The 16,619-nt window shown below is 48.0% G+C and overlaps 2 protein-coding genes across 2 annotated transcripts; one reads left to right on the forward strand and one right to left on the reverse strand.

Moving 5' to 3' along the window:
• The first annotated feature begins 3,524 nt into the window (after window positions 1–3,524).
• Window positions 3,525–9,633, forward strand: LOC120848861. The gene is made up of 6 exons (XM_040220902.2): window positions 3,525–3,604; window positions 4,324–4,505; window positions 4,830–4,989; window positions 7,682–7,808; window positions 7,895–8,035; window positions 8,703–9,633. The coding sequence occupies exons 2-6, from the start codon at window positions 4,403–4,405 to the stop codon at window positions 9,585–9,587; spliced, it is 1,416 nt and encodes a 471-aa protein (XP_040076836.2). The 5' UTR covers window positions 3,525–3,604; window positions 4,324–4,402; the 3' UTR covers window positions 9,588–9,633.
• Window positions 9,634–11,634: 2,001 nt separating this feature from the next.
• Window positions 11,635–14,445, reverse strand: LOC121835443. Its single transcript, XM_042289643.1, has 6 exons — window positions 14,316–14,445; window positions 13,564–13,660; window positions 13,064–13,263; window positions 12,458–12,794; window positions 12,075–12,232; window positions 11,635–11,996 (listed from the first exon to the last, which is right to left on the reverse strand). The coding sequence occupies exons 1-6, from the start codon at window positions 14,443–14,445 to the stop codon at window positions 11,635–11,637; spliced, it is 1,284 nt and encodes a 427-aa protein (XP_042145577.1).
• Between the last annotated feature and the right edge of the window lie 2,174 nt (window positions 14,446–16,619).

Raw genomic sequence — 16,619 nt, forward strand, 5'->3', positions numbered from 1 at the left:
CCGTTTGACAAGCTTATCTTTCTTCCACCTGGTAGCCGGAACCCCCACGGCCAGCTTTGTTCCGTCCCCACTCTTTCTCGAGAGGGTGGCTCGCCCCGAGACTAATCCCATTCTCTAGACGCTCTTTCCATCGGGTGGTTATCATTTGAGCCCGTTCTCGTTTCGACCTTCTCACTTGGCCCTTCTCAAAACAACCATTCTCAGAAATATCTCTCTTGGACCTGTCGCATTTGGTCCTTTCTCGTTTCGTCTTTCGCATTCCAACCCTCCTCATTTGGGCCCGCTCTAGTTTCGCCCTTTTGACCTGGCCCTTTTCAAAACAGCGATTCTCAAGAATATCTCGCTTTGACCCGTCGCACTTGACTCTTTCTACACCAAAACCGTTTTTTGGGGGTAATATCAATACATTGATATAATTTGTGTGTGCGTGTGTGTGTGTGTGTTTGTGTGTGTATGTGTGTTCCAGCCACGCTACAGGCATACTTTCTCTGCTAAGGATTTTAGCAGTGCGTGGAGGTCGTCGTGAAAAGCTACTAGCTGACAATAAAACAGACCAACTATTTATCGCAGTCAGATCATACTCCGAAATGTCACGTTGTTTGAGATCTCTCGACTTGGAACAATGCGACCACTTCTATGCCGTGGTTCTCAAAAGGGGGTCTGCGAAGACATCCTAGGGGTCCGCGAAGCCCTGTCTCATCACTCATGCACGGCGATATTAGTTGTCTTTCTTCACGTTGAGAAGAAACGTTCCAATTTTCGGGAGAGTATTCTCGTGTGTACGTCAATGAGATAAGTCTACTTTACATTAGCACTTAGTTATATCCATTTATTAAATCATTATCATAATAACCTATACCTTTCTATCCCCCTCACCCCGAACGGGGTCCTCCATCATCTCCGCCTTTCTACAAGGCGTCCGCGAAACATCAATGATTGAGAACCACTGCTATTATGTGTGCTATTTCTGTTCAAACAAAATTTCCAAATTAAATGTTCATCGCTTTTTTTTTTCTCGTTTGCTTAGAGGAAGGGAAGCAGGCGTCAATATACGATTCTCCAGTGCGTACCTCTACACATAACATATATCTGATGGTATGTTGGGGGTCCAAGCAAGGTAAGGCTCATCAACAAAGCCGCGAAGGCATAACGACGTTAAAAGCATGCCGAACTAGCGCCATTCGGTCGTAGCGCGAACGGGCGAAATGAGAATGGGTCCAGTTGCGAAAAACACGATTCGGATCTAATGAGAAGGTTCAAGCGAGAAGGACCAAATGAGAATGGGTTGAAATGTGCAAGGCTCAAATGCGAATGGGACGTTTTGAGATACACCCCTTTCCATCCAACGCTGGCCCTTTCCCTCCCCGTGCCCCAGCTTCGGGAGAAAAGGTTTTTCCCTGCAAAACGTCCCGTTTGTACAGCGGCCTTTAAGGCCGCGGGCGTCCAAATTTTGTAAACTCCGCGCGTGCGCGCGCGTATGTGTGTGCGAGTGTGTATGCGCGCGCCCGCGCGCGCTTTGCTCTGCTTTGTTGTGGAATGGCGCAGGTTTGTTACCCGTTTTGACACGTGTATCTTTCTGTTTTGAGTTTGTATTTATTTTCCTCTCCCGTATCCCTTTCCCTACTTGGCGGTGGGCTAGCAGCGTCTCATCAAGGGTCTCATCAACCTTTTTGCCTAGCCTTGCACTCTGCGAAGTGGGTATCGCAATCTGTGCGAATAAAAGTTTTATTATTATTATTATTATTATTATTATTATTATCCCCATTGTCGCAAGGTCTGTGCCGAAAACTACAGTCCTACAGTGGCGGAAACTCAAACGCTCCTTGCAACTAGTGAACACGGCTGTTCATTGGTTGTTGCCTTCTGGACGCAGCGGGAGACGCGACGCCTAGACCCAAAATATCTGGCTCCTCCAGATACGCCGGAATGCGCCTAAAAGCGCTGCGTTTCTACCCGGCGCCGGAAGTGACGTCAAAACGCAGGCGCAGACGCGGAGAAAAACGCGCCATGTGGGCTAGCCTTTAGGCGAAGCTCTGTGCGACGACCGCCGTTTTGGTGGCATTTATTTTAAAAAGAATTGTTCCCGAAACCATATGTTTTAGGGGTATCATGAAACTGCCTATTATTCACGTGCTTTACGGCTGCTTGTAGTTCTCTAGTTGGGTAAGTGGTGCGATATCACCGTCCGCGCCGTTATGAGCACTATCAGGCTACCATGCCGCTGAGACAAAAAATAACCACCCAATGACTCAGCTGAAAGTGACATCCTCAAAGATTAGCAGAGCATCCCACTCACGTAATACACCCCCCCCCCCCCCTTTTCATTTATATTCGTATTGTAATACGCTTAAAGGAGTCGTGAAATTAGTTTTCATTCCTCCTTAGCTTTAATCCTCGACTCTAAAGCGGATTGAGAAATCACGTGGTCGTGACATGCTTTTGCACCGGTGCGATGACTCGAAGCTTTCACCGTGCTTTTTGAAACACAACATATAACTTGTCACGACAAGTTATATGTTGTGTTCAAAAATCCGCCTGGTCCGGGTATCGAACCCGGGACCTCTCCACCTGTAATGGAGAGGTCCCGGGTTCGATACCCGGACCAGGCGGATTTTTTCGGTCGCGCACCAGTCACCTAGCTGTGTTTGGAGAATTGTGTTTGTCCTCTGTCCCTCTTGTTCCCCTTCTCCAGGGTTTATTTTCGTGATTACAAGTAATTTGATTACTTGTAATCCGTACGGTACAAGTCTGCAGGTCACGCGCACCCAGTGGCGTAGCCAGGATTTTATTTCGGGGGCGGGGGGGGGGGGGGGGGGGTCGACACCCCCCCCCCCCTTTCCACTGTCTTTGTCAAGACGACTGCTAAAAGCAAACAGTTAGTTTCATTCGCCTAGAGCATTCCGTTTTTTTTTTTTTTCAGCTTACTTTGAGATAGCTGGGACACCCTGTAAATGCATTCAAATGCGATTGCTTCAATATACGTAGATTTATTTGACGACGCTGCAAGCGGGAACCACTCTTCCGGTGTTGACTGTAGAGTGACGCCAGGGCTTGCGAGTTTTGAAATATAAAATGAAGGGTGGAGAGGGCGACTTTTTGATTTTTCTATTTAGGACAAGGGGGCAACAATTTGCGAAAAAATGAACAAGGAGTTTACAACCTCTGCTGGTCCAGACAGTGCCTTAGCCGCTGAGGCGTTGCACCGGACAGACAGAGCTTGTGGGTTCAATTACCGCTCCTGGGCATTTTCCCATCTCCCGACACAGTGACCTTGCCCGCAAGGGCTCTTCTGAGTCTTCTCACCCCCGCTCGGGGGACGGCGACTTGCTCTGCGATATGCCATGCTCTGCGGTTAGCGGGGTTCGTGACACAGAGCACAAAGACCGATGCCGTCTTCCGAAAAGTCGTCTAAGCTAGATGAGACATCCGGGGAGCCCCTAATAGGTGACCGGCGTTTGGAAGCTGCCGCAAGGTACCATGGGTATTCTCACTTCCGGTTCGTCGCTAGCAGAATCATGGCGGCCGCGGACGTGTTTGTGGCTGTTGAGCCCGATTTACTAGACGCTGCTGGAGAGATTGAATCTGTGCCACCCTCTCATGCTTGGTGAGTTTTGAGTTCCCGAACATCTCAAGTTACTTTTACGGTCATGGTAGATGAGTCAGTACGCGGAAGCATCCATTTCAAGAGGGCGCGGTGCGGTAGTGTGGCACAAGCCTATTTCGCCCGTCGCATAAACGTTTTGAGCTCTATTAGCTACGTTCTCGTTTGAGCCAACGTGCTCGATAGTGATTCGATTTATTAATATTTATACCGCATCACAACCTGGCATGGATGCCAAAACGTACGTTGTGGGAGGCGTCTAGGTGCAGTGCCCGGTCGGTGCCCTGGCGACTTTAATCGCGCTCCGAAGGGTATACACAAGTCAAAACGTGTGGGCGACGTGCGATTGCGCGCTGCCCGTCGGTCTTGGACACTCGCGTATCCGAATACTTGGACTAAGCGTGTCCCTGTGTGTATGACGGTCACGCCGCATGTTCTTTTAATGCTAGCGAGTATCAAAACGGTTCACGAACGTGAAATGCTTTTGAGATGGGCTACAAACGACTGCTTCATTTCCACGATATATGTGCTGCCTGCTTGTGTTAGAGTAACGTGAGGATTAGGTTAATGTTGTTGTTATTTGTTGACCAAGGTTTTAATGAATGAACGATCAAGCTCTAAATCAATATTTATTGTATGCACAGAGCAGAACCTCCCGCAGTCGCTGGTGTCATAGTGATAAAACTGCAGCAACTGTTTTATTTTCTTGTTGCATATTCCAGCGAATCCAGTGTTAGTTTCCACTTGGGGACAAGCCGCAACCAGGCCTATGCCGAAGGAGAAAACCTGTGGCCACCGATTATGTACGAGCACATCTGTGCATATTTCCTAGACAAGATGTGCTGCGATGGCGACTCTGTAAAAGCTTTCAAATCTCTTGAAGCCTTTCAGTACGTGAAGTCTGGTAAGTGCTATGTGCGATGTTGACTATCCTGAAAGTTTGGGCTAGTTGGTATTTCATGGTTAAAAATTAAAGACATGGAAAGGGATGAGAAGGTAGACAAATGGTGCGCTTTGTTGTCTACCTTTTTGTTCTTGTCCGTGTCTGCACTTTTTTCATTTTTAGCAATGTTGTTACAATCATTTTATTTTTTACGCGTTGCTGTACAATACTCTATCTGCAGCAAAAGCCAAGGCACGTGTACAAGAGCTCGACTTTCTGCTTTGCTTTCCTTTCAGAGTGCTCATGACTACAGTGCTGATATGAATTATTGCTTCTGTTCTGCAGGAAAAGTAAATGCAATCAAAGTTGCACAACTGGAGAGTGGCATATCTATTGTGAAAGGGGAGGTCAGTCCATCCCAGCGGCAAGGGAAGCCGTACACCTGCTGGATAGCCGTGAGGTCATCTGGAGAAATCCTGGACGCCCAGTGCACCTGCATGGCTGGGTAAGGCTGCATGCATTACCCTAAACCTTTGCAGTTGTGTGTTGGACAGCACTCCGTAGGGCGGTTTTATGAAATATGTTTGCACGCCCGGTAAGCTGTTGTTGTTGACGTCATTTTTTTGTTTCTGTGAAACGCACAACCAACGCGAGTGGCTCCGTGGACGACGGAGGTCAATAAGTTTGGTCAAGAATGTAATAGGCAACATTCACTTTTTGTCACTCGCTAGGTGCCCTGGCATCGGCGACCACGGTCGCCATCTTCGAGGTCTCTTTCTATCCCATTTACATGTCGGGTGTCGTCTGGCCATACTTTTCAGCGGGGTTTAGCAGCATTTTACAACTTTAAAGAGTCTTTTTGGGCGAAACTAAGGGTTATTTTTATACTTTTGTGCTTTTGAAGCACCGTAGGAATATTTTTGGTGTGTTAGTTTGTTTTGTCTTTATCGGAGTTGTCCCCCACAGCCGCATTGTTCCATCGGCTCCATGCAGTGCTCCGTGTTGCGCTCCGTGTCGACGGCAGTACCTCTTTTGCAACAACTGAGATTGTTCTACTTTGGTGCTTTTGAAGCACGGTGTGATTATTTTCGTATTGTTTTGCTAGCTTCTTGTGTGTGTGTGTATTTTTTTTTATTTTTTTTTTACTACGGCCGTGTAATCGTGTAGCTCCATTGCCTCCGTGTCGTATGCCTTGCCTTCAGTGTTCGTTCCTGTGCAGAAATATACCGTGCGGCTCACCGAGTGCACAGGTATTGAAAAATGCGGCCCATTTTTCATTAGCGGTCACAGCGACTGCGTCGGTTGTGACCAAAACAACCGATCTGCATCGCGTGTACACACTTCTGCAACCACTTCAACAAGTGCAGCAGATCGTCAGCCGTTTCCGCGGTGCCTCTTCGAAGTTATAAGGCTGCCGTCGTCTCACACTGGCTAGCCACCACGTTTGGGATGAGGAAAAAGCCCACTTTTGCAGTCTTCGTCAATAGGCTTTTTCCGCATGTGGTTCGAGCACCTGACGAGGCAAGCGACGGTGACCCGTTTCGCTGTCGCTCGGTCACTCGTGCGCCGAGGCAAACCGCATGAAAGCGACGGGAGCAAACGACCAAGGCGATGAGTTAAGTTTTCTAAAATACAAAAACTATGCGACGAGTGACAGTGAACCGCATGTAAGCGATTTAGCAAGTGACTGCGACAGCGACGGGAGTCGGCGAGGAGCTACGGAGATTTCTCTCAGTCGCTCGTCGCGTCGCTCAGTTTTTGGATTTCTAGATCGTAGCCCATCGCCTTGGTCGCTTGCTCCCGCCGCTTTCGTACGGTGTGCCTCGTTGCGTGACTGACCAAGCGACAACGAAGTGGCTTGCTGTCGCTCGTCTCGTCGCTTGCTAAATCGCTTACATGCGGTTCAGCCTTTACACGTATTACTCGGCGGCAACAGGAAAATTAAAACGGCCTGCCCCCGAGATAAACTTTTTTCCTTTCTTCTGTTCAAGAAAGTTTCTTTAACGATATGAAATTGACACACACTACCAACAGACGACCGCACACCCGAGCCAGTCAAACCCAAACCACGACCTCGACGGTGGCACTCCCTGGCAAAATCGAATCTGCAGGCTCAGTGAATACCACTTATAGGGCTGTGAAAACTCATGCTTACTATGCTTCTTTCCCTTTCGGAGTTGTCCCTGCGGCATCTACTCTGGTCCGATTCTAGTCGCCACTGCAGCAAGAGCAAGATCTAATTTGACTCACATGGAGCAGACTACGATATCGCTTGCAAACAGTTTGTCTGTTACGAAACTTCATTTTTAGGCAATACTACAACATGGAAACATCACAAGTCATCTTTTCGATCGCTTCGTGAAATATCTGACGATAAAAATTTTAGTATGCTTCCCCCACCATTTCTTTTTTTTTGCTTCGTGACCAGATGTCGTTCAATATTTTCTTGGTTTAGTTTTGTCTGCAAACAGTGCTTCATAGGAGATAAACCACATACTTAAGTCACGGTTACGCGACCGACAAGGTAAAAGATCTTGTTTTGGAACCCCGTGGGTAATTTTGGTCGCCGATGGGTCAACCGCTCTCGACTGCGCTCCGAGCAAAGACCGGTACGTAGAAAACTAAAGTTTTCTGCGTACCGGTAGAAAACAATGCTATTTGTGGTTCCTACACAGACTAAGTTGATTAGACGTGAAAGAACTTGCGTGAGCTGGAAAACACAGCCTCTGCGCATATGACTGTCCTATAAAAAGCACAAATGAAAAATGAGTGAGTATCAATAACTTTTATTCAGTAAGGACACTTCGGCTTTGACACGTTGAAACACTTTATTTTCTTAGCGCAGAAGGGATGTTTACTTTTTAAGACTAAATGTTTCATTTTCAGGAAAACTGAGCGCATTATTGGGTGCCCTAAAGCGTCGTTCGCACACTTGCGACCGAGAGACAAGTCCAGTTTTTAAGCCTCCTGCAAAGGCGGAGGACCAGATGCGCTGGTGCGGAGAAAGTCTTAAGCCGTCGTAAGAGGCTTAAATACTGGTCTGGTCTTTATTGGTCGTACTTGGTTGCATGTGTGTGAACGGGCCTTAGTTCTAACATGGAGACATTAAGCATGCTCTGCTGCATGCTTATGCCAAAGACGGGCTATAGCTGAAAAACATTTTGCCATTTAAGTATGCCTTGTTAATTTATTTACAGGCTGGGACGAGTCTGTAGCCACGCTGCGGCTGTCTGCTTTGCAATCGACTTTTGGACCCAAGAGGCCTTGGAGGAGGAAGCACCGACAGATCTTCCTTGCAAGTGGGTGAAGCCTACCCTGAAAAAGGTGTGTATCATTGTGCACATTAAACTCCGAGAGCAAACTAGCATGTTTACGAGCATTCTCTTATATTCTCACTTATTTATTTGCAGGTAACACCAAAGGTATCCAAGGACATTGTGTATGTGCACCACAGGCGTGATACACACGAGAATGGACATCCTCGAGAGCAGCAACTCCCAAAGCTTAAAGGGGTGCCAAATGTTGAGCTGTTTCTGGAAAGACTGAAAGAGGTGGGCAAAGTGCCACCTATCTAGCAATCCAAGCATAATCGTGTTGAATGCTACACAGAACATACAAATGTTGATCGACATCCATTAGCGTTATAGTGAGTTGTTAGCACTGAGGCAGAGTGCATGCCAAAAGCCGGGATCACACTGCTTATACCATCTTATGAAAGACAGTCTGCAGACATTCAAATGCAAATCACCATGATGCTCGTATAAAGGCGATTTGTCTGAACTCTCCTTGAACTGTCTGAGCTACTTATGTTGAAACGAGTTCAAGGAGTGAGTAACACAACATTTAATCTTCAAATGTCAGCGACTCGTGTTCGAATGCTGTCTGCAGAACATCTTTTGTGTGATCAAGATTGAAACTGACTTAAAGATCCCTGATTTGCAGGTTCAAAAGATTTTGCTTCCCGCAAAGCTTATTGCCCCTAAACACCATGTACCAAAGGTTGTGGTGCTCGTCAAGAGAACCCAAGCGATTCAAATTAGTCCTACTATTTACTAAAACTTGCCAGATGTCGAGATTTCGCATCAAGTCCTAAATAATTTCTGCTTCCATTCATTAGCGTGCTGGTTAAAAGTAAACACTCTGTTTGTTCAGGTGATGCCACCTGCAAGTGTCTTCACGTTGACCGATGTTGGTTAAAAGTTAACACTGTCTGTTCAGGTGATACCAACCGCAAGGGTCTTCACGTTGACCGAGTGCCGGGCAAGGCAAGAAGATGCTGAGCAACCACAGCAGAAAGCCCGGGAATTCAAAGTGACTCTAGAGCAGCCACTCTGTGCATTCAGCCTCAGGGAGCTCAGCTGCAGAGGCTGTGTGAGTGAAAATGTACAAGAACTCTCAGAGTTTCTGATGACAAACTTGTCAATAACAAAGGAGGAGGCAGACCGCATAGAGGTTACAACACGGAACCAGCATGGGTGTCCTGCATGGTTTCGACACCGGAAGGGCCGTATTACTGCATCGATTTTCAAGGATATATGTCGGTCCAAGCGAGTAAAGTGTGCTACACTCGTGAACAAAATGCTCAAGCCACGGCCGCTGAATACCCCAGCCGTGCAGTACGGCATCAGAACTGAGCCTGAGGCAAAAAGGAAGCTTTTGGGGTACCTCAGCACTTCCCACACAAATGCGAGGCTTGAGGATTGTGGCCTCATGATCCACCCTGATTATCCGTTTTTTGGGTGTAGCCCAGATGCAGTGTTCTATTGCGACTGTTACGAACCAGCTTTGGTGGAGGTAAAGTGCTCTTATGTCTTGCAACACTGCGAGCCGAAAGATTTGTTAGAAGCGGGAAAGAAAATGTCAGATTTTTGCTTTACAAAAGAAGGGACGTTGAAGTTGACACATGCCTATTATTACCAAGTTCAGGCACAGCTTCATTTGAACTTGATGGACATTTCCACATGTTATTTTTACTATCATCTGCCAAAGGGACGAGGCCCAATCTTGAGGATTTTCAGAGACGAGTCGTTTATGGACAGTAATATAGCCAGCCTAAACAGTTTTATGCTCGACATTATCCTTCCAAGAATGATTCTTATGTGATCTACCAACTGAGCATGTACTATCGGGGAAAAATTAAATGGGAACAGAGGAGCGCGTGGCTCGCGGTACAGGCTGCGCCGCCTGGAAGTGAGCCTAGGAGCGAGGGTGCGTGGCCTACTCCGACGTGTTCACGCTCCTCCCTCTGCTCTCCCCAAGCTTCAGCAGTGCGCCTCTTAGTGCGCTGAAAGCTATCACCGCTATCTTTGCTGGCTCAGCGCGTGCGGTGCAAAGAAGCTCGCCGCACTCACCGAGCAGGCAAAGATAGCGGTGACAGCTTTCAGCGCCAATCGAGGGGCGTGAACACATCGAAGTAGGCTACGCACCCTCGCCCCTAGGTTCACTTCCAGGTGGCGCAGCCTGTACCGCGAGCCACGCGCTCCTTTATTCACATTTCATTCTTCCCCGATAGAAGGCCCATTCAAAAATGCAGTTTAAAGAGACATGGACACCCCCCAAAAATTTTGCCAGGCGATTGATTAAGGTGTCATAAGACTACCTAATTCATTTTTTGCTACAGCGTCATACATAGTTTTAATAAACTAAAAAAACGCAATTGCTCAAAACCGAAACTAGACTGGGGACGAAGACATAGAGGAGAGAGTTGGCAAAAGTCACGTGGCTCTGTAACTTTTTTTTTTTTTTTACTCAATCAATGTATTTGCGGTTTTCCAGAAGCCACAGAAAATGGTTATCATATTTCTTTTATATTCTTAATATCGAATGAGCTTTTGATCACCCACAACGACACGTGACCACGGAGAGTGAGCGTGACTCAAACCGGCCAGCTTTCGGGCGGATAGAAAACGAATTTCGAGCTGCAAATTGTGTTCTGGATAGTTAGGCTCTCATATGTCATGTACAAATACCGCATTTCTAGGTTACATTTCATTATTAGAAAACGTTTACCTCCACCAAAGCTAGTTCGTGGCAGTCGCAATAGAACACTTCGACCAGGACCACATTTCCGAAGGGCCTGACGTTTTAAGGCTAGCTCCGCCTCTTCTTCACGGGCGACTATGGACGAAAAAAGTCGCAAACTTCTTTTTCCTCCATGGTGGTGGCCAAAGCGCACTATCCCTTCTTTTTCATCTACGACAGTTTGTTTTTCCGCATGGTGGAGCCTGTTTAAATACACCGATGGCAGTGCGCCAAGAGACCTATTGATGTTTTTTGGCGTGGTGTGAATGTGCTTTGATTGTAAACATGCACATTCAGACCGTTCAGCAGATCGATACCACGGCAAAAAATAATCAATAGGTCTCTTGGTGCGTTGCCATGTGTAAATGTCAACAGGCTCCACCACGTAACAAAAAAACGGCCGTAGACGAAGAAGAGACAGTGCGCTTTTGCCATCATCATAGAGGAAAAGGAGTGTGGCTCCTTTCATCCAAAATCGCCCCTGAAGAACAGGCCGAGCAGGCCTTGAAACATCGGGCCCCTAATTTACGGATTGGTTGCTCGTCGTTTCCTAATAATAATTACCCCAACTACTACAGACTTCTGGTAAATATTTACGTTTACATGACATTTCGTATGTTGTTTTGAAATGTGTATGAGCTGTTTTCATCTTTCTGAATAAAATGTTTGTAAACCAGAACTCTTCTCGTGCAGATGCATGGCCATGAATAGACTAGCTTCAAACCATGGAGCACACCCAACAAGCGTCACAAAACTTAAGAGACAGCAGTACAAGTTTCACACTAGCACTGTCATTATCTGGGATGGAACACGGCCAGCAGTGTATCACTTCATAAAAGTGCAAAGATGTGTCGAGAGTCTACAGTTACATGCCACTAAGCAACTGCTTGAGTGCCTCGCATGGCCTCATGCAATTTCTAGAAATGTCTGCAAAAAATAGTCTTGACTACATTTCGACACCTTAGCTAGGATTACACATGGCATAAATGTTCTTTGGAAACCTGGTTCTGAGTGTACACATTGCGACACAGTTAGCATGAACAAGCCGTTGCCGTTTAACTTTGGTGAACCAAATGCAATCACCAAAACTATTTAGGTTTTAGAACAAGCTCATTTGAGTTATCAGCAGTCAGATGCGAAGAACTGTTATGTTTTGTTTTTGATTGTTCTTACCATTCTTCACCAGTGTTGGGGAGAGGTTGGTCAGTCCAGCCACCACAACATTGATTTCGTCGTAGAAGTTGACGAGTGTGTGTGGCACAGTTCCAGTCATTATCTTCCACTTCTTAAAGTGGCCGATTGATCTTTCCACTATGATCCGGGAAGAGGAGATTCTCCGAGAGTTGGTCACCTCCTGTACCGTCAGCTGGAGTCGATTCGTCCTAAACCTCGGCGTGATTAGTTGCACATTTCTTTCAAAAAATTCCTCGTGCAACAGGAACCCTCTGTCAGCCAACACTTGGTCACCAGCCTCGAGAAGGTCCATAAATCCTGAAAAAATTTAATGTTTATCTCCTGTAGCTAGCAAACTAAAACTAGATAAATTAGGTGTACTAAAACAATAACTACCGCTGGCGATGGTGAGCTCTTTGTCGGAGACCCTCCCTCCGCATGCCCTCGAGACGAACACGACTGCTCCATGGGGGTTGACTGCCACTAGATACTTCAGAGTAGAGTTCTGTTTGTAGCTACTCCACACAACCTGCTGTGTGTCCAAGTTCAGAGGCCTGAAAGCAAACATGTATTCCTGTCGAATACTACAAGAACAGCTGGTGTTTCTTTTTAAAGATTGTTTCCCAAGAAGCGTATGTTCTGCAGCGTCAGCAGGTAGCAAACCAAGCTGAAGGTGCTTCTCCAAAATACACCTTGGATGCTACAACTGAGTGGTTTTACTTTTAAAAATGCTCATATTTTAACTTTGATGCAGCGTAAACTTTCCATAAGCAACTTGCCTTGATACTGAGACTTCGGTGCAATCAATGACAGCTCGCAACTTGGAGAAGTGCTCGCGCTCTTTCAACGTGAGCCAGCTTCGAGCTACCTCGGGCCTTGGGAAGACAATCAACCCCCGGCAGAGCTGTGCCATAGCTTCCAGCCAGGCTCTGAAGGTTCGGCTTGCCGTCCTAGGGGAGACCTCAAAGCGGTAAGCAAGGTCTTGAAAGGCCATGTTGTGTCTCAGCTTCATCAGGAACATCAACAGCTGAGCACCCAGTGGAAAGCCATTTCGGGCAGCAGGCATGAGGGGTGTCAGAGTGCTCAAAATCACCATGAAAAGCACCTTTGTTATGCCTGCAAAGTATAATACATGTCGATTTCTGTCATGACAAAATACAAACAAGGCAGCTACGTGCGTACAGGTTGCACAGTGAGACACTATGTCAAGCAATCCTGAAAAATAGAGCAAACACCATTTTCTCCACTTTTGGCAAACTGAGAGGGCAATCTGCTGTAGTGTTGTCGTTGACCTCAAAAAGTGGCATCAGATTCACAGACAGGACAAACAATGAAGTCATGAATAACAAGGCCCGTGTCCCAGTGCACCACTCAAATAAAGTTACCTGCATAAAATAGCACCACGTCATCACGCATGGCAGTGACATCCTTGTTCAGGGTCTGCCTGTCTCGAAGTGCTTCCAGCTTATTCTTCAGTGAAGCAACTTCCGCCTTGAGTGTCTTAGTTTCCTCCATGAGGTTGCTGCAGTTTGTGCAGCGAGCAGAAATTGGCTCTGTCTGCACCTCCACACCTAGTATAGGACATCTGAAATAAATGAAACATCACTGATGAGACACCAAGCGAAGGTACTGCAGGACGCACAACAGGCAAACATACTGTGGCGAGTTAGTCTCCACAGATTGTTGGCACTCCACAGCCTGCTCAGACTCCTCCACATTGGATGTGCTCGCTTGTGCCTGCTTTACTTGTGATGCTGTTTGAGCTCGCTGCAACGCCAATGATCGCTTCCCAGTGATCAGTGCGTGCCGTTGGTAGCTGGTAAATAAAATTGCGGAGAAATCAAAGATTGTGTTGACACTGAGATACAAATAAATTGTGAGCTACCTTTTCGTCTTCTTTTCTGAGTGTTGCATTGTTTGAGCATCGTAGGAAAAGAGTGATGGGATGTAATCCACATGATTAGGATCGGTGTTCGGTGATCCTGCATAAAGAAAGGCACATGAAGTCAAGACAGGATATTCATAAACGAAACAAGCACGTTACATAAAAGACTGTAAACATGTGTGCGGTCCTAGAATCTACGTGCTGCATACTCGCACAAAGATATCTGTACGAGGCGGGCACGTTTGCCTTCTTTTATGTAAATACTGTTTTTTATAAAACCTGTTTTTTGATAAACGTTTACCGCTCACCGCGAGTTGAACGAAGCGGGCTCGCTCTCATACGGCCTCGAGGACTTCGAGAACGAGCGCTATACTTAAATCTTGAGCTGATCTGGCATCGGTAATAACAAATGATGAGATAAGGCCACAGTACGCGAGCGAGCCGCCCTGGCCACGCGCACTGTCTGTCGGCTATGAGCATTCTTTAAAGTATACACAAGCGCTCAAGTGTGGCAAAATGTGAGCACTAAATTTCATTTTAAATAACATACGTTCGCGTGAACAAGCGCTTCTATTTTAATAACCATCCTTGATCGATCTCGCAGACGCCATGTACTGTTTGATCCAAAAAGTAATCAACGTCCGCTTCTCGGGTTATTTGACTCTTTCCTCCAGGGTGGTAAAAATGGGGCTTAGAAAACGTTGTTTCGTGCGGCTCCTACTTGAAGGAAGACAGAACACGGCACTACTCACCTGTAACGAAATGGGCCTCGCACAAACGTGCTCCAACACTCGGTTGCCACAGGTCACCTCGCTGCGTTGCTCGCTTCACAGCGACAGCCCACCGTAGTTTCCGCGCTTCATTCCACGGAAATCGAAACATCTTCTTTCCTTTGTGGCTTGCGTTCAAACAACCAACCGCAGAGCAATGAACCATCGTTTTGTTGTTGGAATACAGCCCAGCGGATAGCTCTCACGGCACGGCTGTCAATGCGCCCGCACCACCGCTCGAACCGGAAGCGCGAAGTCATGTGATATCGAGTATCCGGTGACGACACTTCCTGCCAAAACGCCGGTCACCTATTGGAAAGCACCAAGGCTGGCGGGGTCTAAAAGCTATTACCTCTCGAAGGGGATCTTTCCCGCCGTCCTTACACAGAGGAAGAGAGGAGATCTCCATGATAGTGTGTGCAGGCCACAGGCCCCGGCTTTTACTTTTTCTCCCCATGGTCTTGGAGTTGCCACGTCGTCCGCGGTTTCCTGACACTTTGCTTTACTTCGCAATTTTTTTCTGGAATTTCACGGACGAAGGTTGTGCCGCAATCGGGTGGGTAACCCGCACTTTGGCGCAGTCCGGCACGACGAGGCTCGCAGAGGCGTGAGAGCACCTGAGGTCGGTTGCTTGCGATGGATTCTGTCTCGACGTGGCCGCGGTGCGCCAGAGGCGGTGGTTGTTAGCTTCAGACGCTGTCGCGTCACAGACGGTCGACGCACTGGGGTATTCCGGCAGAGGAAGACCGCATGCAGAGTAGCATCACAGGAGCAGGTGACGTTCCGTGTCCAGACGGGTCTTCCCCTTTACCGCGGTGCCCGAGGTTACGCCCGGAGCCGATAGGAAGAGCGGGTTGCGCTCTCGAACCTCCCAAGTCGACTGCCGCACCGTTTCCCAGTTTCAACCGAACGGCGCTCTTTGCTAATAAAGTAAACAAAACACACCAGCTCCCCTACAATCGCGAAACACTCACACACACACACAAAAAAAAATGATCGTCACTGCGGCGAAGACACTCGTTGCCCCCAGCTCCAAACAAAGTCAACACCAAAAACGCTCAACTGGGGCATCTGGCAAACTCATTTCCGGATTCTAAGAAGTGGTAGCGCCCAAGCGTCGAGCAGAAGCGTCCCCCGAATGGGAGTCGCAGAGGCCATAAACAAGTCAAGTTAGGGTCCCAGTCGGGACCGGCGAGGTGCTAACTAGTGCCAACCAGGGAGTGTCACACAAGCCGCGGCGAGTCGCGACCATATGGCCCCGCAGGCAGCCGACGCGGCGCCCTTTACAATACGCGTGGCCCGGCGGGACCTGGCCGGTTTTTGGACAGAAAAACACGCCGGAAAAAGAAGATTCAATCGCCACACGTCGACGATACAACACGCGAAATCCCACATGTGAAATAAGAAAACAATGCGAAAGATCCTCGCTTTTTTCAGTATGTCAAAATGGTGAAGAAGGAGGCAGGAGAACCGACTGATACGGGCTGGAAGCGGTCTCCGGCTCTCGAGTGCCCCCCCCCCCCCCCCGGAATATCGGTGGGGTGGGGTTCTGACCCCCCAAACTCCCCCCCCCCCCCCCCCCCCCTACGCCACTGAGGTCGACGGTCACGTTGGCCACAAAATCGTTTAAACTTTTGATGACTAGGCTTCACAACTATTGCAAGGCACCCCCTCCTACTATTTAGACTCCTTGACGTTAGCCATAAATCGCTACCTGTTGCAGTCGTGGAACGGATTTGTCGCGGCTAGTTTTCGCAGCAGTAGGATGTAACCCACCCCTCAGAACCACGATAGCGAAGCACACAGACCGGACTGTCGCGGCGTGGCGGTCTTCTTCAATTGCGTCCCTCGCTGGCCTCCCCAGCCCTTATCCCGCCAAGACTCGTCTCACGAGACCCACGCTAGCACGCCGCGCTACGCACCTCGCTATTTTGGTCCGATAGCGCGCCTCTGCTAGCCTCCGCAGCTCCGCAGTGTTTCCGCTAGCAGCGCGCATTCGCAGTAGCGTCGTCGCTCTAGCGTGTAGCGTAGCGGGAGAGCCAAAACTATTTACTAAAACGCCATATCTTCGTCACTGAAGATTTTCTTTTCCCGTCGGGACGGCAAAAACGGTCTTCTTTCGCAATGCTTTTTGTGCAATCCTTAGCACTGCATAATGGCATCGCGTTGTCGTCGAGGTCCTGGTAAAAAAGAAAGGAAAAAAACGAAAACGGCCGGACCGTAAGCAAAGGAGCCACCGCTACGCCTCGCCCAGTGATGGCGTTGGTGTCTAGCAGACCAGTGAAT

Source organism: Ixodes scapularis, unplaced genomic scaffold, assembly GCF_016920785.2.
Source record: "Ixodes scapularis isolate PalLabHiFi unplaced genomic scaffold, ASM1692078v2 PGA_scaffold13__105_contigs__length_92229423, whole genome shotgun sequence".
NCBI classification, from domain to species: Eukaryota; Metazoa; Arthropoda; class Arachnida; order Ixodida; family Ixodidae; genus Ixodes; species Ixodes scapularis.